At 42.7% G+C, this 24,514-nt stretch overlaps 1 protein-coding gene across 1 annotated transcript in view; it reads left to right on the top strand.

The window, feature by feature from the left end:
* Positions 1-6,266: 6,266 nt before the first annotated feature.
* LOC310986143 (uncharacterized protein) overlaps positions 6,267-24,514 on the top strand; it is a gene marked incomplete at both ends in the record, with an annotated part of 30,119 nt that continues 11,871 nt past the window's right edge. Inside the window, 34 exons of the mRNA XM_083971931.1 lie at positions 6,267-6,301; positions 6,440-6,633; positions 6,722-6,813; positions 7,556-7,677; positions 7,988-8,150; positions 9,202-9,324; positions 10,314-10,433; positions 11,127-11,255; positions 12,916-12,957; positions 13,049-13,111; positions 13,212-13,286; positions 13,876-13,959; positions 14,096-14,152; positions 14,798-14,851; positions 14,955-15,008; positions 15,263-15,316; positions 15,407-15,460; positions 16,262-16,315; positions 17,368-17,421; positions 19,052-19,096; positions 19,179-19,232; positions 19,360-19,404; positions 19,538-19,591; positions 20,173-20,217; positions 20,368-20,529; positions 21,248-21,301; positions 21,454-21,507; positions 21,600-21,644; positions 22,722-22,775; positions 22,883-22,927; positions 23,016-23,069; positions 23,943-23,996; positions 24,160-24,213; positions 24,330-24,437. Coding sequence (XP_083828057.1) covers positions 6,267-6,301; positions 6,440-6,633; positions 6,722-6,813; positions 7,556-7,677; positions 7,988-8,150; positions 9,202-9,324; positions 10,314-10,433; positions 11,127-11,255; positions 12,916-12,957; positions 13,049-13,111; positions 13,212-13,286; positions 13,876-13,959; positions 14,096-14,152; positions 14,798-14,851; positions 14,955-15,008; positions 15,263-15,316; positions 15,407-15,460; positions 16,262-16,315; positions 17,368-17,421; positions 19,052-19,096; positions 19,179-19,232; positions 19,360-19,404; positions 19,538-19,591; positions 20,173-20,217; positions 20,368-20,529; positions 21,248-21,301; positions 21,454-21,507; positions 21,600-21,644; positions 22,722-22,775; positions 22,883-22,927; positions 23,016-23,069; positions 23,943-23,996; positions 24,160-24,213; positions 24,330-24,437 — 2,550 coding nt within the window. The remainder of the gene's footprint in view (positions 6,302-6,439; positions 6,634-6,721; positions 6,814-7,555; positions 7,678-7,987; positions 8,151-9,201; positions 9,325-10,313; positions 10,434-11,126; positions 11,256-12,915; positions 12,958-13,048; positions 13,112-13,211; positions 13,287-13,875; positions 13,960-14,095; positions 14,153-14,797; positions 14,852-14,954; positions 15,009-15,262; positions 15,317-15,406; positions 15,461-16,261; positions 16,316-17,367; positions 17,422-19,051; positions 19,097-19,178; positions 19,233-19,359; positions 19,405-19,537; positions 19,592-20,172; positions 20,218-20,367; positions 20,530-21,247; positions 21,302-21,453; positions 21,508-21,599; positions 21,645-22,721; positions 22,776-22,882; positions 22,928-23,015; positions 23,070-23,942; positions 23,997-24,159; positions 24,214-24,329; positions 24,438-24,514) is intronic.

The raw sequence follows: 24,514 nt of genomic DNA, 5'->3' as shown, positions 1-24,514 counted from the left end.
GTCTTTCCTCACTGCTCTCTCTCTCTCTATTCATTTCTTTTCTTTTTTCACTCTCTTTCTTCTTCCTTCTTTGGCGAAGAAGTGTTACTTTTCATCATTTTATAGCATTTAGCACAGATTTTGCGATCTGGCATGGTCTGGTCCGTGTCCTGTAAATCTTTATGTTCAAAAATAGGCTTACTCTTTGTTCTCCAAAAAATCAAAGTCTACGTGTGATGCAACATCCAAGAATAATAAGAGGCACACGGAGCCACATCAAGCCCTGCGTAGCTGTCCGAGAAGTGCTGCAGGCCTGTGTGCTGCGCCTGACAAATATTGATGTACTTTGATCTGGTGTTCGAGAGGAAGACGGGACTTTGCGGGAACGACCGCGCGCGACGCCCTTCGTTGTTCATTCGAAGCGAGAGGAGAAGTGATTACAACCGAGAGGCTTAGACCAGAGATGAGCTTGTGATTTCAATGCGAGTGCCACAGATTCCTCGAAGGTGATAAGAAGCACATGTGGTTCAGCCTGCAGGTTTCTTATCCCCTCTTTTCTTCAGCTGATATTTAGGATTCATTTAAGCAAATGCATATGTGTGTGTGTGTGTGTGTGTGTGTGTGTGTGTGTGTGTGTGTACTGTACTGCACAGACTAGGCTGTTTGTGTGTGTGTCAGACAGCAGGAGAGACTATCCAGTGTGGTTCTTTGATCAGAGCCAGCTGAACAAGGAGGAAAGAAAACATATGGTCCCTCCATCCTATTGTCCTTCTAGCCTCTTCTTCTTCTCTTCTCCTCTCTGGTTTTCATCTCCCTCTTTTTATGATTGGTCAGGTTGAGTCTCCGAGGAGAGACACGTCTGATGTCTGAGTGGGACGCTTTTAGAAAAGAGAGAGTGAGCAGGAGAAAGAGGAAAAGGAGGTAAAAGGACTGTAATGACAGGCTCCTGGGGCAAATCCTCTGTGGGGGGATTTGAACCCCTGTGTGGTGTCTGTTTTATGTGTGTGTGTTTCCGTGCCGCGGCGTAGGCAGCTCGGCTAAACATTAGTTCTTGTTTCTGCAAGAGCCATGTTATTGCATTCTCAGCCATTATTGAGATAATGACAGACTCATCACAAACACACACACACATGTACACTAAAGAACCCCTACCCAGCTTTCAGTCATTCACAAACACACACACACACACACACATACACATGCAGAAACACACGAAAACAGACACACATCTGGTTTCCAGAAAATCCATAGTCTTTCCAATATGATGCCCATTAAGTTGTCTGACTGTGTGTGTGTGTGTGTGTGTCAGTGTGTCGCTCCACATATTGCTGTGCCTTTTACTTATAAATGTGAAACCTTAACCCATTAAAACCAGATGCAACTTGGATGGATATCTGATGAAAGTCTCTGCCTCCACTTAGACTGCACCGCTTCACTTTTTTTTTGTGTCAGTGAGCAATTTTTTAATAGACCTGTTTATCCGGCACTTGGATTGTCCGTCCTTAGGCGACAGTGGGGCTGCGATGATGATGATAATAACGCCATAACGGCAATTACACAGTCATGTGATGCCTACTGCAGGGTTGAGCTCATTACTGTCATTACTGCAGGTTTTTTTTCTTTTCTTTTTCCTGCTTTTTTGCTTTTCATGTTTTTGCAGGTGAAGGTTTCATGCAAGCACTTGCATGGTGTGAGGAGGGGAGGGGGGGCGGGGGGATTGTCCACTTGTAATGTGATCACAGATTATGTTTTTCACTTGAGGGCTGGAGAGCATGGAGGGTTACAGTCAGACAGGTTATAAGCAAGCCCAGATTATCTTGTCTGCTTTTATTTGAAGGTAAAACTCAGAGTGAGTCAATCCTGAAGTACCTGCAGTAGCTACAGTAATCCCTCAAAGTGGAAGTCGACTCGAAGCAGGAGGCCTGGAAGTGACCTGTGATGGATGTTTACAATGGACAGTTTGGGGTCACAGTTTCAACAAACACCTTCATTTATTTTCTCTTCCGAGTAAATCAAAGAGCTGTCTACTCGACTGTCACAGTGAAATCTATACGTCTCAGTGGTGAAGTCGACTTCACTCTCGTGGATCTTTCTCTTCAAACTACGGTTGTTCTGCTTTATGTCGAAGGCTTTTCATCTGACATACTCTGCATGTGTGTGCATGTTGATGGTAGTGCCCCCCTCACGTTGAAGTTTAGAGCCTCAGGTTAAGAGCAGGAGCTGATAGAGACCAGAACATCCCTCCGGTGCATGTGCAACACTATATATACATATACTATATAGTGTGTGTGTTGTTATGTGTGTGTGTGTGTGTGCGTGCTCACATCCCAGGGTTTCCCGCAGCGCTTTCTTGTTAAGGCGGCCGCCTTAACAATAAAGAGCTGCCGCCTAAACTAACGTCTTAAAAAAAAAAAAAATGTAGCGATATTCGCCGCCGCCGTCGTCTCCCCGTGATTACAGCAGGTGTGGAGCTTTAGCGTCACGGAGCGAACTGTGTTTTCCTCCGCAACATGTGCAGTGCGTTTAAAAAACGAGGAGGTATAATATGCCTGTTGGGGCGAACGACTAGAAAGCTCCGGTGTTTGGTTTTCTTTTAACTGTCTTTTTTATTTATTTTTTATTTTTATTTTAGGTAACAGCCACACTCATTTGCCGTCTCCTCTCGTCCGTTGTGTGTGTGTGTGCGCGCGCGCGTGCGTGCGTGTGTGTGTGTCTGTCTGTCCGTCCGTCTGTCTCTGTGTTACCTGTGTACCTGTGTACTGTGAGAGGAGGGAGGGGGGAGAAAGGCATTGTAATAAATGATGGCATCGCAGTAGACTATGAAACTGCACAAAAAGTTACCTATTTTTATTTAATACAAAGATACTGTAAGAAAACACTTATTATTTGAGAAATGCACTCCTAAAATATGGTTATTTCCTGTGCTGTGCTTGATAATCAAGCAAATAGACTCCTTACAGCATTAATGTACAATATCGTAATCGCAAATCGCAATATTTTCCACCATAATCGCAATCGCACATTTTAATCAAATCGTGCAGCACTAATACACACCAGAGAGAAGCGCGCATGCAAAACAGCAGCGCGTGTTGAAAGCGAAACTTACTACGGCACGGCACGGCGCGTCCAACCCCCCCCCCCCGTCGACAGGTCAGACACCACCTTAACTAACAAATTTTCTGGGGGAAACACTGCATCCACATTATTCCATTGTCGTATTGTGCTTGGACATGCACATGGATCAACAGCGTGGCGAAACATTACCTGATGTGTTTCAGTCCATATAGAGTTTCCATGTCTCGTCTTGTCCTCTGCTGCATTCATGTGTCAGTGCTGCCGATCATCTCGTGGTATGTGTGCGTATGAATGAAACCCTGCGTCCTGTACACACTCCCCGTACGTCTCTAACATGTGAGCACCAGGAGTGTGGATGTATTTAAGAAAAGCATGTTGACCGCGTCTCGGGGTAATATTATAAGGTAAAGGTAAAAGTACTTTATTTGCCACATATACAGCTAGTACAGTGAGATTCTGAACTCCCATAGCAGCAAACAAGTAACTCCTAACAAGGCGGCTGTGTTGTAGTGTTTTTGATATTGTATTGCATTACATGGCACATGTGTTTCTATTTTTCTGACCACTTTGCACATTTTTTTGTAACGTATGACATCAATGCAGCGCACAAATCAAACAAGTCATTTCCTAAATGTCAGCTTTTTTCTTTGGAAGATGTTTCTCAGCCCTTAAAATTAAAAACAACCAAAAAAAGGCACTCATGATGAGATATTTGCAGCCTGAGCAGGTCACACCAAATCTATTGAGTTTTTTTTCTTCTTTTTTTTTCACACATTATTAGCTGTATTAAGTAAATAATGTGATGGTGAGGTCATGACGGACTTTAGTTACAAGCTGACTGGAGGACAGCCAGACACGCTGGAGCTGGACAGATGGACAAACAGATTGACAAAAAAAAAAGGGCAACAAATACATCTGGTGCTCAGACTCAGACGTTTGTGCCAACCTCGTGTGTGTGTGTGTGTGTGTGTGTGTGTGACTGCATGTGTGTGTGTGTTGAAAGGTGCAAAGCAGATGGAGGTTTACGTAAGTCTCAGAAATACGTGTGAAAAGAAGCAACACCAGTAGAGGCATGCCCTCCTCTCCCCTACCATCTATTATTTCTTCTATTTTCCCTCTTTACCCCCGTCTCCCTCTCTCTCTCTCTCCCTCTCTCTTTTCTTTTCCCTTTCAATATGCTGTACATTTCTCTCCTCTTTTTTTCTTTCTCTCTCTCTCTTCCCCCAGTTTCCTCGCTTACATCCCATCTTTTACTGCTTAGTCCGTCTCACAGAGCTCTGTGACCGTTGAGTCCCCGGTCGCCAGAGACATGTGTGTGTGTGTGTGTGCAGTGTATGTGTATAAAGAATGTCATGTGTGTGTGGTGCATATGTTGAGCATTTCTTTGCCAAACTACAATCTGCATCTGGAGTGTTTCAAATGTCTCTCAATGTGTTTCCTTGTGTGTGTGTGTGTGTGTGTGTGTGTGTGTTTGCCATTGGGCTGGGGCATTGTCAGAACACATGTATCCTTTATGGCCGCCTCTTGTACGAGTCTTTGTTGTGTGATACCGACTGTGTGTTGTGTCAGTGCCAAGAAGGGCGTTATCATGTGATTACAACAAGCTCCTGCAACAAAGTGTGTGTGTAGAGAGGCAGAGAGAGAGAGGCAAACAGACAAGGAGCACTTGATCTTACTGATAAAGGTCATATATTATAATATATCTGCAATTATACTGTAGAGGGTTGTTGTGACTTTATATCAGATCATTGCCAAGTAATACACCTTTTGATCTTCATGAGCGGAGCAATTACTCCGTCTGCCTTTTAGTGCTGGGTGGGAAATGCTTCATCGCTTCATCAGAGGCTGTTTGCTCAACAACAGCTGTCGTCTCTGCCTTTTAACGGGTTCACATGAAAAAGGTTCTGAGTCATGAAAAAGGTAAAAGAGCCTGAAAATCTTTGCGTGTGTTTGGTCTGTTGTTGATATAAACACCAGGGATTAGAGCAGTTTTATAAACAGGACACACACTCACACAACAATGGTTTCCACCAGTTAACCCTCATCCTGTGGTGATCGTGTGTGAACGATCACCATTAACTGTGGTAAGATTCCTAAATACCATAACTTGCCAAAAAAGATAATGTCCAAACCATTGGTAGGAATTTAAATGTTAGTAGGGTGTCATTTGTAATAATAATAATAATAATAATAATAATAATAATAAAAAAGATTCTTTTAAAATTGTATCTTCTCCCTGCTCCCTTCCAACCAATGAATAAGAAATATTGTGATTTGCCATGATATGTGAAAACTGTGAAATTTTCTTGGCTGGAATAGAAAGAAAGAAAGAAAGAAAGAAAGAAAGAAAGAAAGAAAGAAAGAAAGAAAGAAAGAAAGAAAGAAAATAAATGCAAACATCCGGTATAGATGACACATTATGACTTGAATATTTCAAACATTTCCCCTGGGGGATTAATAATTGTTCCTATATTACATTTTTTGTGTGTATAATCAGTAATTTAAGTATATTTTGACTATATTTGATTTTACACATTCATAGTTTTGTGAAATTAATTCATGCATACTAATCGTAATGCCGTTATTATTGCTCTGACAATAATCGCACCAAGAAAATCTATAATCGTCACAGGAATGCAGAACAGCAAAACTTCTGTTTCAGTGTAATAACAAAAGTAATGCAGAGATGGATGGATGGTTGAAATAATACTATACTTTTCAGTGATATTAGTATCTATACATCTCTCATCACCCAGACAACTCCGATCCTAAGCCTCTTTACTTTCTCTAAACCTTCACGCAGACATCCTCCCTGTGTGGTATGAAGTAAAAAAAAAAAAAAAATGCAGTGCAACAATATCATTAAGCCACTGAACTGAAAACACACTTAGAGTCATTTTCTTTTCAACTGTATCTTCTTTCTTGTCTGAATGCAGTTTGAAGTGTGCATGCCGATGGATTGTGTTGTTGAGTGAGTGCATCTTTTTCTTTTTCTTTTTTTGTTTTCTGTCGCTGCTTCCAGTCCTCCACAGAGGCAGTAATTGTTAAAGTGTCTGTCAGACAGTGAAGTGGCAGCTCTGTGGCGGCGGTAGCTGTAGAAAATGAAAGAGGATGTAGCAGCAGCCGCCACGTTCTCATGAACAAGCACAGATAACTGCAGATGGAGGATGTTGAACGTCTGCCTCTTTCTTTTTTGTGGGAAGCAGAACAAGATGCTCGCCAAACGTGTGATTGTGGACAGACGTGTGTAGGATACTGCTGCTGGCCAGGAAAATGTTTTTGTTTCTGTTCTAAACGTTCATTGAAGTTGTTGGCAAAGTGAACCGCAACATCTTTATTCAAGGTTTATCCTGCTTTCTTTTCGGCACCTGTCCTCTCCTCTCAGCTGTAACGTTGTTTACCTTTTGGCAGCCGACCCCGTTGACGTCCTGAAGGTCCTGGAGCTGTCGGAGGACATGGAGGGCGTGTCGCTGGAGGCCGGGCTGTGCACCAGCAGGACGGGCAGAGAAGAAACAGACCTCTCCTTTAAAATCGACAAGAAGATCCAGCTGAGCGCGCCCACCAACCAACTCTTCCCTTGTAAGTTTCAAAGCAGTCAGAATAAACTGAGTGTGGGTAATGGATGTATTTGTCCTAATGTGTGTGTGTGTTTGTATAATCCCACCAGATTCTTCGTTCCCTGTGAATTTCTCTGTGATGACGACAGTCAGAGCTGCGAAAGGCTCACAGGTCTTCCTCCTCTCCCTGTATGACTCACAGGTACGACTCAAACACACCACACTATCTCAGATAACATAAAGATTCAAGGTTCAAGATTCAAGATTCAAGACTACTTTGTTAATCCCTTAAAGGGCAATTCCATTTGGTGGCTCGCACACCATGCTCATAGCACAGACACATAACAGCATAACAGCACAAACACACACATAACATAACAGAGAAACCAGGAAAGAAAGAGAGTTGGCAGCTGTGTGCAAAGTCTGCTAGTAAAGAGCCAGAATAACACTGAATAAAAATGTACGGTAACCCTTTAATTTACAGGCCGCTAATTACGTGATAATGTCAAGAAATAGCCAAGAAATAACAAGTAATTGCGTAGTAATGTCAAGAAAAAACCCAGAAATAAAGGTCAATTTCATAGTAATGTCATGTTTTTCATTAAGGCAAAAGATTACACATGCTTTTCATGCTTTGAATTTTTTGGGAAAGGTCAGAATTTTTCTCCACCAACTCCTTGTAATTGACTGATATTTCTGGGCTATTTCTACGCAATCAATTGTTATTTCTTGTCTATAATATTTCTCGACATTACTATGAAATTGACCTGTTTTTCTAGGCTATTTCTAGACATTATGACGCAATTAATTGTTATTTCTTGGCATTATCACACAATTAGCAGCCTGTAAGTTAAAGGGTTACCAAATTTACTGATTTATTTTTCCGTGATTGTTCTTCCCCTCATCCGTCTTTCCTTCCATCCTCTACTCTCTACGTCTCTCAGGGCACGCAGCAGCTCGGCCTGGAGATTGGCCGTTCTCCCGTCTTCCTGTATGAGGACCACGAGGGTCAGCCGCCTCCCGAGCTTTACCCCACCTTTAGGAAAATCAACCTGGCTGATGGCAAGTGGGTAACCACACACGCACACACACACACACACACACACAATTTCATACACACACTTTTGTGTTTGCCTTTGCATAAAAGACACTGAAATCATTTGAAGGCATCCGGAGCCATAATGACAAGGAGAAACAACATGCAAGGAATTATTATACGACACTGACAAGTGATATTTAGATCATGCAACACGTGCTGCAAAATTTCCCATGAGGGCGCGACAGGATCTTAGAAACACACCTTCTCAAAAAAGAACTGTCGTAAAATAAAGAAATAAAGATCCTTTCCTCCTTCTCTCTCTCTCTTTTCCTCCCAGGTGGCACAGAGTAGCCTACAGTATCGACGGCCAGTCTGTGACTCTCTACCTGGACTGTCACAAGCTGGACACCCTGGACCTTCTCAGAGGTCGCGACCCTCACATCAGCACTGACGGCGTCACCGTGTTTGGAACTCGCCTCCTGGACGAAGACGTGTTTGAAGTAAGAGCATCAATAAGTGCATTTATCTGTATCTGTGTGCGACTCAGGGCGTTATGCAATATGACGTGGATGTGAACTGAGTGCAGTTGAAACTGTTGCAGTTTACTTAATAAAGGGAAAAGCCAGACTCAATCACTTCCAAGTCAGTTTCTTTTGTTAAGTGAAAAGTTTAGCTTTAGTAAAAACTAAACTAAAAAAAAACTTGGCAAAAAGTACAAAGAATAAGACCACAGAGTGTGTTACTGGTGTGTGTGGTGAGGAAGTGTCTCTACTTGTTGCTGCTTGTTTGATTAATCCATCAATTTGTGAAGAATGGATCAAAGCTTTTCTCCCTACACTGCCATCCAGTGGCTGTTTGGGTGTAATGCATTTCCACCACTCCAATACATTCAGTGCCAGAACTGTGCAAACTTTTTCAAAGTTAGACTGATTGTTGTTATTTTTATTAGTGTTTGAGTTTTGCCACACAAAAAAAAGCGTATTAACTGCTTAAAATTCACAAAATTGTGCAAATTTTTGACAACAAGTGCAGGAAAAACTGTAGCGGTGTAAAATCTTTATGAGTTGTGTTTCTGCAGTGTGAGGTAATTTAGACAGATTTCAAGTGTGAACTCTGACCTGTGTTTTCAGTGTCAGGTGGTCCATCTGTTTAACTGAACCACTCCCTGCCCGTGTTTGGCTTTAGCTTCCCTTTCCATGTCTCTGAATGTGTGTGTGTGTGTGTGTGTGTTTGTGAAACAGAGTGAGAGGGAGAAAGAGCTTACGACTGTGTGTGGACTTAATGTGCTGGCACCACTCGAATCTGAGAGTCTGGAGCTGATTAACTGCACATTGAGGATTAAAACAGCCTGTTGTGTCACTTTGAACTGATTAAATGAACAAATATAGTAAAAAGATAAAGACTCAGGAGACACGTTGATGTGTGACAGGTCGTTCCTAGTTACGACATATTAACATCCATCACTGAGTGACACTTTATGTTCGTTCCTGCTGCTCATAAGGTTTCACTAACTCTGACTGTGTCTCATCCGTGTGTCTCGTTGCGACACAGGGAGACATCCAGCAGCTCCTGATCGTCGATGACCCCCGAGCAGCCGAGACCTACTGTCAGGACTACATCCCAGACTGTGACGCAGCTTTACCCTACGACAGTATATTAACAGAGGCTCAGGAGGTGAGTCTACTCCGAAAAAAACAAACATATATCACACATGAAAACTTTTTTTTAATCAGCAAAATGGTCAGAAATCCCATCAGCCATGTGGTTATGTTGTAACCGCGTCCCCATTCCTCACATAACCCTCACTGGGAGGCATCTCAGGTGCTGAATGTAATAAATCCAGACAGAGGAGGGGGGGGGGTTGAAAAGTGAAGGAGCCCCGAAGGTCTCATTTGTGTGAGGGGAAAACTATTACAGGTATTTATGGACAGTTTAGAAGGCAGATATGACAACAAGATGAATGGTTTGATTATTTTCAGTCGTATATAGAAGCCTTCTGGGCACTTTGAAGAAACGTCTGCGATATTTGCATGTGCAGATTATGTCTTTTTTTTTTCTTCTTCTTTTTTTCCTCAAATGCACGCACATATGAATGTCTTATAATGAGTTGCAGCATCCCACCACCACCGAGCTCTCACCCACTCCCTCTCTGTATCCCCTCTCGCTTTGTAGAGTAAAATACTCCACATAGCTCCATGATCCCGTCAGTTCCCTGAGCCAGGCTCTTTGTGCCAGCGCTCCACACTCCTGGGAAAAGTTTCAAATCCTCTTCCGCTACTTCTGTTTGATTCATCGTCTGGCTCGCTCCGGGATTTCTGGTTTATTGTGTTCAGAAACTGGATTTTTTTTTTTACTTTTTTCTTTTTTTGTAACAATCAGCTTGAAGAAGTTAATTGAAAACATTGAGGATTGACTGAGGCACAGATGAAGCTGTCAGGCTGAAATGTGCAAACCCTGGAAGAAGCCAGAATAAGATTGTTGAGCCACATTCAGCTGTGGTTGTACAGGAAGAAAACCGTTTCACATTTGGATATTTCATGATATTCTTAAATCACCGCAGCCTGACAGTCTGGAAGAAAGTGTATCTGGTTTCTCAGCGGTCGTCTGATGCCTCATCATCTGTTGCTGGGCTCATGTGTTTCCGTTCTGTCTTGGTTTTTCAGGTGGAGAGAGCACCGAGGAAACATGTGGTCGAAGAGTTCGAGGAGTTCGATTACAGCGACCTCTACGACGACATGGCCGTCTCCACGGTGACCGCAGGCCCTAATGTCACAGAGTACGAGGTGAGGCTCAAACAAACTTAAAGGTGTTAGCTACAAGTTAAATTCCTCTCGGCCAGTAGGTGTCGCACTCACACTCGTCCGCTCTCGCTCCAACCTTGAATCGTACTGGTTGCCAGGTAGCGCCTATAGGGAGCGACTAGCAGCTAAAGCTAAGCTAACGCTAACTGTATTTAACGAGTAGCAGCTCCGGTGTTGGCTGACAGCGGACTGGAAACACATCTGAATCATTTCACACTAACTCACCTGCAGACGAACCCGACAGACCCGCAGCATCACGCCTGCACCGGAAACGTTACAGTACCGGCTGACCGTTAGTTAGCATTAGCATTAGCACGATGCCATCTCTCCACAGAGCTATCACGATCTGGCCCCTGAGCTCCGCCTCACGTGACATTAACGGACTAATGCTGTTGGCACAGAGATCATTTCATGCCGACGTTGCCAACGTAACCAGATGTAAATATTTATATATTTTGGACCCGTCAAAATTTATAAAACAATTATTTATATACTATAAAAAAAATTCAGTAAAATTAATACTTTTATTCTGCACCCTAGATGTTCTGTGGATGCATTATTTTTGAAAAATGTATCGTTTGAAAAAGTTGTAGCTATAACCTTTAACTTTATGTCTGCGTGAGTTTGTATTTCCATTTTTTTTTCCTGTCCCTCATCATGATGTCTTTTGGGCAGATTGTAGAGTATGAAGACTACGACAACACCACAGATTACTACCACGAGAAGGAGTATGAGTACGAGGAAGAGTACGACGGGCGTTACGGACCAGCTGAGAGGGAAGGGGAGTTCTCTCTTAACGCACAGGTACCAACCAAACCATCATATACTAAGGATTTATTCAGCTTTAGATGAACTGGATCCTGTTTGGAGAATAGAAGACTTCTCCTCGTCTAAATTAATGCCTGGTTTGTGTCTGTCCACGTCCTCTCATTAGGATATACCAGAGAAAGGAGAGAAAGGAGAACCAGGCATTTTGGGAGTGGTGAGAAAAACAATATTAATATTTTAAGTGTTGTGCTGATATTTCCTGTTTTAAACCAGGAAATCAGATTCAGATTTATAATTTATTGTCATTTCCACAGTTTTTTAAAGACACCAACACACATACACCACCAAAAATTTGCATAAAAAACAAAACATAACCAGGCAACGTACAGAATAGGTAAGACATAGAAGAAAAGAGCTGGCCAGTCATTATAAAGAGTACAGTTAATCACCATAATTGTGTAGGTAAAGTTTGAAGACAGACATGCATTGGGAAGTTTAGCAGACTTTTCCATTGTGAAGTGGGTTTTTGTAGAAGAACAAGCGTGCATTTCCTAACATCAGGCATTGAAAAACTTACAGGTGAAACACTAGATATTATCTGATGACAGATATCAGACATAGCAGATGTATAAATCCTACATGTCAGCAGACAATTAGAAAAATGCGTGACACTTGGTGAGTTATTCTGTTCACCACTGACACATACAGATGAATGATATAATAATGTAACTGTTCCTTTAATATCTCCGTGTCTCTGTGCTGTAAGTCAGTGATGAGGACAGTTTTATAGCAATGATGGATCAGATTTTTTTTCCCGCATTAATGTGATTAAGCACTTGGATTTGTCCAGACAATTTAAAAAAAATGTTTTATTCTCATCTGCAATAAAATGCCAATATTGTATTTCATATAATGAAAAACACTTGTGTTGTAGCATCAATACATTTTTACAGATTAGTTTATTGCTCCACTGTTAAATATCCTCCCCTGTACATGCTCCAAATTCTTCAATAACCAAATTCAAAGTCTCCTCTTCCAAAACGTTTATTTGCTAACTTCGTCAGATCTATGTTAGATCCTCTTTTTTTAAAGCTATAATAACAAAATTCATAATAAAAGTCCAGTATTTCTCTGGAACAGGGTTAAAACTAGAACTAAAACTAAAACTAGCCGTGAAAAAATAATTTAGTGCACTGAAATAAAAATAGAAATAGATAATAGAACTAAATAAATAAAAACTACAATGAACAATGCAAAACTAATTAAAACTAAACTCAATTGCAGATAACATTAATTTAGTTTTAGTTTTCTTAGAGATGCTAAAGTTGCAGGAAGAAAACGCCACAGCTCAATATGGATAAGGATCAATATAGATAAGAGTGAGTGTTTAGTTTAGTGGGTTTATTTCGGTCTTGTAAAAAAACAAGTACAATAGGCAAATATAAAAGTATAGATACAAAAAAAGAAAAACACATAACAAAGCAATACAATGCACTTGGACCGAAAAGGTGTAGGCTGAAGCATCAGCTTATGTTGCCTACCCTTCTTAATGTAATGTGATGAGGACTGATGGGAACATTTATGGGATGCAACTAAAAGGGAAAAACCCCACAAATAAAAATAAAAAATAATGAAAATTTTAAAACTATAACAACCTTGATTGACGCTGTGATCAAAATGTCTGAAATGTCTGCAGGGGACGCTGATTACGGGACCATACGGACCCCCAGGACCTCAGGTCAGTGAGTGCATTTTACCTGAATCCTCCTGTTTTGCACGTGAACATGAACTGACTATATATATTTTTTTTTTTTTGCCTATGCTTGCAGGGAGAGGCCGGTTCTCCAGGAATCACAGGACCGGTGGGACCTCGAGGAGACCCCGGGGAGCTGGTGAGGACCGTCCCCCCTTGTTTACAATTAGTCCGCCACCCGGTTGTCGTCGCGGTCTCTCTGTGTAACTGTCCGTGTCCTCTCTCCTCTGTCCTCTCAGGGCCCTCCGGGGCGGCCGGGCCTCAGCGGGGCCGATGGGATCCCAGGTCCCCCAGGCAACATCATGCTCATACCGGTAACACCAAGAGAGACACTTCTTCTTCTTCTTCTTCTTCTTCGTGTAGTTGCCCCAGGCCGCACAAACTGCAGTGTTGTTGCTGCTGTGTGGAAGTTATTTGGCCTTATTAACCCGTAACAGAGCCTCGGGGCAAACGGGGAGTGTTTGTATAGTCTCACTGAGAAACAGGCCGGCTCACATCACATCACACAAATCAACCGTTACTTTGTCTTTGCTGATATCACCTGCTCTTCTTCCCAGTTTACCAAGAAACCTAACGAAGTGTGTATTCTGCACGGTTGTCAATCAAATGCAGCTCAGTGCTTCAGGATTTAATTGTTTACTTTACAACAATCTGTTCACTGATAATTAGGCGTGGGTTGAGGCTGCAGCTTAAACGATGCTTTTAGTTTAGTTAACCCTCATGTTCTGCATATGTTTTGTTTCTCCACTGTTTTCTTTTAATTTCATCCATCTGCATGTTCTTATGCAACGTTTAAATAGCAGTGCTGCACATCGGCCACTGGGTGGGGTATTGAGTTTGATACAATATCTGTGTGTGTGTGTGTGTGTGTGTGTGTTTGTGTGTGCGATTGTGTGTGTGCAGTTCCAGTCAGGTGGTGATCCGAAGACAGGTACTGTGGTTTCTGCCCAGGAGGCCCAGGCCCAGGCCATCCTGCAGCAGACCAAGGTTTTTAAATCATCTCTTTTACATCCTCATCAACACATAGAACGAGCTGATGTATAAATACTGCAGTTTGTGTGTGTGTGTTGCTGTCTGACTCCTTCCTCCTTCCTCCTCCTCCGTTTCCTCTTCCTACGTGTAGCTGGCTATGAAAGGACCTCCAGGACCACTCGGCCTCCGGGGACGACCTGGACCGTTGGTGAGTGAGGCCACATCAGGTTTTCACTTTAGTACGTTGCGCATGGACACCTGCTCCTCTGTGTTTCTCCTGAGTCAGAAGAAAGTGGAGGGGAAAGGGTGAATAATCTGCTGCAGAACAGGCTGCTCAGGGTTTTTCTCTTCAAGATGAAACATTATTTAATGATGTAGTGCTCAGTTCTCTAATACCTAATGAGATAATTAGAAAAAAAACCTCACTTACTCAAGTATTCACTCATAAAAAACACAAACACTCACAGAAGTGTAACTGGACTGGCAGTGTCAGAAAAACTCACCTCTGATCCACTGAATCAGAATATCTCCTGGTTTAATGTTCATCTTTGCAGTGGCTAGTTAACCCTTAGAGGTTTGAGCCTGTTTTGTTTTTGAATACTTTTTATTTTGTCTTTACATACCACATAAAAAAATGTTTCACATGCCCATGCTTGGTATCTTTTTTTCAGCACAAATTCATCTATTTGATCTGATTTTTGAATAGTTTTTTCACTTTAACCTACCTTATCAACACATTGGGTCCAAAAATACAGAGAATACACAGAAAGCATCAAATCCAAATTTATCTTATCTTATCTATTTATCTTTATTAGTTGTAGTGTTGCATTCACATACTGAATATTTTTCCCAGGGTCTGCCAGGGTCTTCTGGACTGAAGGGGAGCAGCGGAGAAATGGGGCCACCGGTGAGTTACCTGGTCGTCCTGGCAACACAATCAAACAGCATCTCACAGATTTGAGGTCTATCTTCTCTCTTACCACCTTTTTTGTTATTTTTCTATCCCCTAGGGTCCTCCAGGTCTGACAGGTCTCGCAGGTCAGAACGGGCGTTTGGGGAAAAGGGTGAGACTATTTACTGCAACATTTAGTTAATAAATAGCATCTCCTGTGTAATCTACCGTGTCTAACCGCGTGTGTGTGTGTGTGTGTGTGTGTGTGTGTGTGTGTAGGGTCGATCCGGTACAGACGGAGGCCGCGGTGCAATAGGAGAGCTTGGAGCAAAGGTGAAAAAGGGCTGATGACATACTTTCACTCACTTACTGCTCTGTTATTTCAAAAAAATATGAACCCATCTGTTTGTTTTTTCAAAATTTCAGGGGGATCGAGGGTTCGATGGCTTGCCTGGTCTCCCCGGAAACAAAGGACACAAAGTGAGTCAGCGGGGCTGAAGCCGTGAGTGCTGTTCAGCTCAGAAGTCATGGAAATAATGGCCAACAACATCTCTGTGTGCATTTTCTCAGGGGGAACGGGGGAAGCCAGGTCCTGTTGGTCCGTCAGGAGAGCCGGGAGAGAAGGTCAGAGGTCACGATGATGGCAGGTGCTCATGTTTATGCAGGTCTGTGTTTGTGTTTGTTGGTATTGACGCCTGAGTTCTTCACTCACAGGGCTCTGAGGGACCAGCTGGGCCAAGAGGACAACCAGGGGATGCTGTGAGTGTTTACTTGTATTCAAATGATATTCAAATCAGCTCTACACTACACTATATGTGAAGATCAGTTGAGTTGTCATTTTAATTTGGTCGTGGGTTGTGGGGCTCATCTTTATTTAATGAAAGATACTAAGTTACATAATGGTAAATGTAGGGTCCAGTTTGATTCATACTACAGACTCAATAGTCAGGATATCTGAGCATCTGCTACGGCCTCTTGTGAATCCTCCAACACTATGAAAAAACAACATTGTATCAAGTCTTCAGTGGTGCTTTAAATTCCCAATAAATCACTTTGTCATTATTTCATGATAAAAAACAAGTATAAGTTCAGATTTATTGTCTTCAAATATACCAAAACTCTACTCTTGGACTCTATGCACTACACTTCTTTATTTATATCTTCTTACCTTTGCTATTCTCAACCTTATTCCTTTAAGGTTAATATTACAGCAGCAATCATTAACACACGGTGCAAATAGAAACAATAAGAGAAGAATCAAATAGAAACAATTTGAGTACAAATATTTTCATCATTTACAAATTGTACAAATGAAAACACCTGGAAACCAGATATTTGATCCTCAATTGATTCAATCTTCACATGAACACACACAAGCATGACTTCACTTTATTCCATTTTATGTAACTGTGATTTGTGTTTCAGGGCTCCAGAGGTCTGAACGGTCCCAGAGGTCGTCCTGGTCCCCTCGGCCAGCCTGTGAGTTGTGAACGTTACAGTTTGTTGCTCAAACTTCTGCACACACACACACACACACACACACACAACATTCACAGCCGCACACATTCATCTCTGCCCCTCCCCTCAGTAAAAGACATAACATAATTATCCTGCTATCTTGCTAAAGTGCTTATCCATGCATTGAAAGTTAGCGCTCTTCTCTGCAATAACATAAATCCAACCACAGTGTCTCTATCAGATCATTTCATATGATAATTTCTTAATCACAATGTAACAGAGGTTTTGCATTTGTCAAACACGACGTTACGTAACTCTTATCTCCACTGAGAAAATGACAGTCGTTCTGGCAAATACATCACGTTTCCAAACACCTGAAGCAGATTCCTTCGAGTTTGCATAATTTATGTTCGCAGCGCCGCGGCAACACAAGCGCGCACTTGTCGGCATCTGATAACACGTCGAGGAAACTTTGTTTAAATTACACATTTATACCTGGATGTTGGTTTGTTCAACATCAAACACCAGAAGGAGTAAAGTGGCGGTAGCGCCAGCTCACGGCTGATGATTTCTAGTTCCACTTAGATTCAGTCCCAGGAGGCTCACGTAACGAGCCTCGGGGAAATTTCTGCTGAAGATATAAGTCATGTCTTCTCTTTAAAGTCAGACAGCGAAAAATGTTTCAGGAAAACATTCTTCATGTGACAGAAAAAGACACAGCCAGAAAAAGAAGCCTCGTATGGGGAAATTAAAACATGCATTATAAAGCTGGCAGCTTCACTGTCGGCTATTAAAACCCATACATCCTCCCACACTGTCCTGGCATTGTGTAATAAAAAGCTGCTGTCATTTCCTCAGTGTTTTAATACGGAGGCCGAACAAGTGCACTCAAGGACGCAGAAGAAAAACGAGTCCCTTCTATTAACCGTGCTCTTCTCTCTACTAACAGGGCATTCGAGGAATTGATGGGGTTCAGGGCTCAAAGGGAAACATAGTGAGTATAATAAAGGTAGCAGACAGAAGAGCCTGATGACAAATCACTCCCCCGTGACATCATTTCCTTTATGCAACAGGGACAACCAGGAGACATCGGAGCACCTGGACAGCAAGGCAACCCCGGCATCGTGGTATGAGCAGATCGAGCGCAGATGCCGTAAATTCTCAAATAAAAGCAGAGTCTCAAATAGACTCCGGTCTCCCACAGGTTGGAGCAAATAAAAGCCGGTTTCGATTAGAAGCCGGGTCTATTTTTCTATTTTCTGCAGCTTCTTGTGAGTGTAGGAAACCTCTCAAAGAACCACGATCGCCTGTTTGAGCACTTTCTGAGCTGCTTTATTCGTGCTCAACGGGCCTGAAAATTAAGACCAACCGGTCCGACCCGCAGGTGTTGAAGCTTAGGTCGCTTTCACACTAGCCTCGTTTGGTCCGGACTTTAGGACTTTTCAGTTTGGTCCGAACCAAAATTTCAGGTGTGAACACTCCCCCGAACCACGGTCCGGACTTTTGTCGGACCAAACAAGCGGACCATGGTCCCCCAAAAAAGTCAGGACTCGGTCCGGTTCGAAGTGAACCATGGTCCGGTTCGCTTCAGGTGAGAACGTAATCGGACTTTTAATAGGACCATATACAGGAAGCAAACCAAAACAGCAGTGTTTCCCATAATAAATTGCGTCAACCACGAATAGATTTTTCGGCTTTTGGCTCGACCAACGCAATATCGTTTCATTCATTCATGTCCGCATAGCGCTCTTTCTCCGTTATTGCCGTTCACACACAGAGAGAGAGAGAGAGAGAGAGAGAGAGAGAGAGAGAGAGAGAGAATGCAGGACAGCAGGGTGCGGTGAAAGCCTGCCACAGTCTCCTTGCAAAGGAGAACTGTCAAAGCTGCTGCTCCCCATTGTTGATGAATAGGAAAAAAATGACATGATGAAAGTGATTTTCCCTCACAAATGTTCTGACCAATAGCTGAACGACCTGTAGACCACGTGTAATTTGTTTACAAAAAAGGTGCGTTTTGACAAGGGACAGTGTGAACACAGACCGGACCAACACTTAATTGCAACAATGTATCATTTCTTCCCTCTGGTCTGGACTGTGGTCCGGACTTTCAGGTGTGAAAGCGACCTTAGACCCGATGCGGTCGGACTCATGAGCATTAATGTGCGTCCAAAAAAAGGAAGCCCGTTGTCCGGCTGACCCGAGGTAGCCTATGTTTTCGACCCAAGGAAATCGGTGCTGATTAAACTTCTAAATGAACGCGTTTTCTGGATCCACGTATTTCCCTCTATTCTCACAGGCAGGTTGCTCTAACTTAAATAAAAAGGAAGCGGATCAGCAAGCACTCTCCCAGGTAATATACGATGGTTGCACGACTCGAACAGGCTTTAAAGAAGTTAAAGGGCTTTAATGTAACAGGTGGCGAGGTATAAACGTTTAGACAGTAGTCCTCTTCAATGTACCAAGAAGACGACACTGAAGAGGACTCCTGTCGAAGACGTTTTGTACCTCGCCACCTGTTACATTAAAGCTACCTAAAGGACACTTTGCGAGTGCTGGCCCTTTAACTTCTTTCTAACTTACCGGTAAATAAAAGCCTGCCCCATATAGACGCCTGTCTCTAATATAAACCGGGTCAGTTGAAGCAAATAAAAACCCGCTCTTCTATTGGAGAATTTACGGTATTCACCAAAATAAACCTGCTGCATTAATTCACACAGAAATTTACACAGAAATACTGACGCTGCTCCTCCTCTACAGGGCTTCCCTGGTCCCCAGGGGCTGGTGGGGCTGCCAGGAGAGAAGGTAAGACATTCTCTGTTGTATTTTACACTTTGGGGCGCAGAGCACATGATCGATTGTCTGGTCTTTTTTCCGTCTGGTTTAGGGGCCTCAAGGGAAGAAAGGGATGCAGGGCTTACCTGGAAACGATGGGCCTTCAGTGAGTATTTCACTTCCATCTCTCAGAGGACTCGTATTGACATAATACATTCCCTAGTAGCACCTAATCCTCGGCTTAAAATTACAACTACATGCCTAACTGCAGTAATGCCCCCCCTCGTAAACAGGGTCATCCTGGGAGGGAGGGTACTCCAGGTGAAAAAGGACTGCCGGTAAGTTTGCCGTACAACATTCATGGATCTGTGTGTACAGTGTGTGTATTTGTATGAGTTGCTGCTGCTGCTGTAGCTACAGTTACAGAGAAGGTGCCATCCATCTTAATGTGGAAGTGTTTTTCATTTGTAGGGTCCTCCAGGAGTACAGGGGCCTGTTGGATACCCAGGACAACGAGGAGTGAAGGTAGAAAATACAAATCACAGGATCTGGTTCGACACTGAACACTCGGTTACCACGTTAATATGTGTATATGTTTCACGATATCAGAATCAGCCTTTATTGTCACTATACAGAAGTACAGCGAAATTACAGCAGTATAGTATGATATCCAATAGGATGTGTTGTTTTTCATCAGCTATATTTCTGAAATGTATCCTTGAGCACCAGGAAATCCATGTTCAAGAAACATACTATTATATGAATATGGGAATGTTCGCTGAAATGTATAAATGAACCTGATTTGAAACCATGAGGGGAGAAGCTGTGAGTACACACACAGTGCATCCCAGACTTTACATAATCTGACAGGAGAGGGAGATAATATCAAGGTCATAAACATGGCGTCCTCACCCAAGTGTTTACATTTCAATTAGCTGCTTATTGTTGATAGAGATGAACTGATATGAAGGTACCTATCAGCATGCCATGCCAGCAGATTTATATACATGCAACCATCACGTGTCTTCTATTTTCTTGTTGAATCCAGTTTTGTATTTTATTTTCCTGTTGAATCCGTTGTTGTTGTATCTCTTCCTGTTTGTCAGGGAGCAGATGGAATCAGAGGATTAAAGGGAAGCAAAGGCGAGAAGGTGAGAGAGACGGGGAACAGTCTGTGCAACCTTCAGGATGTTTTGTTGTCTGTTTAACTACAGTGTCGTGCAACGCTTGTCTTACTCCCATCTGTGTTTTTTATGTTGCCCTGTTAAACTGGATTTTCCTCCGCTTTGTTCTCTCTGCAGGGGGAAGACGGTTTCCCAGGGGCCAAAGGAGAAATGGGAGGAAAGGGAGACAACGGAGACAACGGACCTGATGGTTCCCGTGGAGAAGATGGGCCTGAGGGGCCCAAAGGCCTGATGGGTCCTCAAGGAGAAGCTGGCGGCTCTGGTACCGCTGGAGAAAAGGTAAGAAGCTATGTTAGCAGGTAAAATGATAGTTATGATGGATAATTGAAAAACTTCCACAGGAGAAGTCATACTGTCACGTTTACATTTCTTCTACAATCTGATTATAATCATTCTGATCGGTAATTCCAAGTTTGTTTAAATGGACGCAAAATAAATTGATCCAATTAAAACGTGCGTGTACATGCATCAAGCAGTTAATCAGAATAAATTCACTGTGACATGCGCAGTGAAGTTTTTCCGATCAAATTTGTTGAAAACAGTACAAGAAGAAGCTTTTCCTTCCGTAAACAAACGCCTCCCCCACCTCTCCTCGTGCTCACCTTCTCCCTCTACGTGTCTGTTTCCTCCTCTAATCAAATCCACACGATATGATCTAATGGATCTATATTACTGTATGTGCTGCAAATGTCATTTTTGTTACAGGTTTTCTCTCTAATTAAGCTGCAAGCACAACAGTTTATACTTCTCCTGCAATCTATGCGCGGGGGGCGGCTACAGCAGGACCCTCACTTAACAGTTAACGGTTAATTGAAAAAAAAAACATCAACCGGGTTAAACCACCCATTTTGATCAGAAAGAAATTTCTTTCCGAATGAGCCCGTTCGGATTTAAATTTTCCAATCAATATGTTTACATGACGCAGTTTTATTCAGATTGTATTCCTATTTTATTCTGATTATTTGTGTCCATATAAACATGGCTGTCACTTGTTTAGGGTAAACTGGGAGTTCCTGGGCTGCCAGGTTATCCAGGACGACAGGGGCCTAAGGTAAATAAATATGATGATCAACACTTGATCGAATGAATGTTACATATTTAGTTTGTATCCTTCATACAAAGTGAATAATTCCTCCTCCTCCTCCTCCTCCTCCTCCTCCTCCTCCTCCTCCTCCTCCTCCTCCTCCTCCTCCTCCTCCTCAGGGTTCGGATGGTTTCCCCGGTGCACTGGGAGATGCAGGAGAAAAAGGGAAAAAAGTGAGTGGGTTTAAAAATCACTGATGATGACCTGTGAGGAAATAAGTGCTTTGTCCACTAATGTCCTGTTCCTTTGTGCTTTTACCCACCAGGGTCCCACCGGACAACCAGGAACTGCAGGACAGAGGGGTCCAAACGTGAGTGCTGTGTCTCTAAACATTTCCCAGTTCAATAGGTAATGATCAGGTTGTCCTTGCCTTCCCCCCCCTTTTTTGTGTAGCTTTCCTCTCTTCCATTAGCTGTTGTAACTCAAGGAGCTTCTTACTCAAGGTCTGTTTTAGTGTTTATTAAAAGCTGAAACATTTCCTCCATGTTGTCAGCTACAGTGCTTTTATACTGCACTGGTGAGTAAAAAACAACACATTTTTCATTTCAACAAAGATAAAAGGATTACCTCATTAGCATTCGGCTACGGCTTCAATGAAGATTTGACAATGTAACAAAGACTTATGGGACATGTCGTTGTTGAATGCTAATTGCCTTTTATCTAGGTTAAATGTGTTCAGCAGGAGGCATTACAACCCTGTTTAGATCAGATATGAACATTCATGCAGATTACGGAGTGGCCTCGATGCACTTCTGCTTCAATAATACACCCACCAATGTGAGCATTTTAATGGCCATGTGTATTTAAGCCATGCCAGAGCCGTGTCTCTAGGGACGTTGGTATGATGGATATTGTTATTTTTGAATAACATTAAATGTCTCAAACTATTGGATAGATCCTCCTGTGTTTTTACCGTTTCCCTCTGATTTACCAGTTCACACAATCACACCTAAATGCAGTGGTTCCCAACCTTTTTTGGCTCGTAACTCATCAAGATGCGCCAGCTCAGATATTTTTATATGCAGCATTTATGCAATTTTTGCTGCAACTCGATTTATATTCGAGAAAGTGAAAGTATAGAATATTGTTGTTTAAGATTGTGTGTGGTGTTATTAATCATAATTTTAAAAAGAATAATAATTAGTTAGAAAAATACTTTTATCAGTAACTTTTTTTTTTATCAATTACTAGACATTTCAGGCGACCCCATCTGGGGTCCCGACTCTCGACCCCAAGGTTGAAAAACTGCCTTAATGCCTCTGTGTTTATTAAACCAGTAACTCAAACCAGTTTCTGAACATTGACTTTATAAGGGGCTCAATACTTCCTGAACTGGGTTTGGATTGGTTTGAATCAACATCTCTGATTCATGTTTCTTCCTCCACAGGGTGCACGCGGTTCAAGAGGAGCAAGAGGGCCAACAGGAAAATCAGGAGAAAAGGTCACATGACTCTTCCTGTAGCCAATAGAAACACCCCATTCCATCAGCCTTTACTGAGGGACAACACTTACTCTATTATCTTCGTTCTGCGTTCTTCGTTTCCTTAGGGCACCTCCGGACATGATGGACCCCCAGGATCTCCTGGAGAGAGGGTAAGAAAAACAATGTCAATATGTTACAGTAATTGATTGATTGACTGAGTGATTGTCCATTAAATTGGCCACATTGTGCTTTTATTAGGGACCTCAAGGGCCACTAGGGAGGAACGGAGAGCCAGGACCTAAAGGATCAAGTGTGAGTGGCATAAACATAAACATCATAGATGAACTTATAGGGAAGAGAATCGTTCAGAACTGATCACATCAATAATACCAGTTCCTAATGATATTTTCTTAACATGTAAATGTATTTGTGTGAACAAACATTCAGTCGCCTACGTTGTTAAATCTTGGTCCAAGCATCCGGTGCACTTTTACTGTTTTCACTCCACCATTACACCCATTCAAGAAGATCATTACATCGTTAGTTTTATTCAAGGTAGGACCAAACAGGAACACATCATGTCCATAAATCAATCTAACATCTAACAAAGACACATTTAGTGAAGGCCAAAGACGTTAGCCAACAGGTGTTTGTAAGCGAGTATCTGACATCCTCCAATCCCAAAATCATTCATATGATCCCACAATGTCCCAGAGCCAGTGTCTAAAACGAGGAGGGGGGTAGTGGGCGCCGGTAGTTAATAAAACATTTGTCATTGTTTTCTGTTTCTGGCTTTGAGGGAGGTGTTAATGTTGTGTTGCAGCGCTGGCTGCATGATAGTAATATCTGACTGGGCCGCAGGTCATTCTCTCATCAGAATATTTCAATTCTTCTGTCTTAGTTTAAACATGATATGAATCCTCGTCATATGCTATGAGTCATCTACAGTGGCCTGCAGGGGCCAGTTCTTGTTTCTTTTGACAGCTCAATGAATAGAAAGCAAGCAGCAGAAATACAGCAAGGTCCCTCTGATAGTTCAGACTGTGTTTTCTCCCTCAGCATTGACTTCACAGATGTTATTATGAACCCGAGGGTCCAGGTTTTTGTCCTGAAACATCATTAATTTCTCACCTTGGTTTTGGCGTGTGTGTTTGTTTGTGTGTGTGTGTGTGTGTGTGTGCATAGGGTCCAGCTGGGAAGGACGGACTCCCAGGTCACCCAGGTCAAAGAGGAGAGCCGGTGAGTGAGGTCACACAGGAGATCATCAGTTACTTAACTTTTTCTTCGAGATATGGTCTTCACCACACACACACACACACACGCACACACACACACACAGACAGACACACACACACACACACAGTGATATATTTCTCTGACTCTGACATCTCTGTGCCTGCAGGGTTTCCAAGGGAAGACGGGGCCTCCCGGACCCACAGGTGTTGTGGGGCCTCAGGTGAGTTCAACCATGTGAATCACTGTTGTTATGTAATATTTCTCTTGACTTGTCATTCATGTCTGTATCGGCGTCACTGACTGAAACGCTTGTGTGTGTGTGTGTGTGTGTTTCAGGGTAAATCGGGAGAGTCCGGCCCACCAGGCGACCGAGGTCATCCAGGGGCACCAGGTGTACCTGGGGAGCACGGTTTACCTGGCGCTGCTGGGAAGGAAGGGGGAAAGGTGGGTCCACACACGCTGACCATCATCATCTCATACGCAGGAGTTTGTGTAGTTTGTGTCGTGATTCAACAATGTTT

The sequence above is a fragment of the Trachurus trachurus genome (assembly GCF_905171665.1).
Source record: "Trachurus trachurus genome assembly, chromosome: 1".
In the NCBI taxonomy this organism is placed as follows: Eukaryota; Metazoa; Chordata; class Actinopteri; order Carangiformes; family Carangidae; genus Trachurus; species Trachurus trachurus.
Note: the sequence above shows the minus strand (reverse complement) of the source record. Positions and strands in the feature narration are given on the sequence as shown.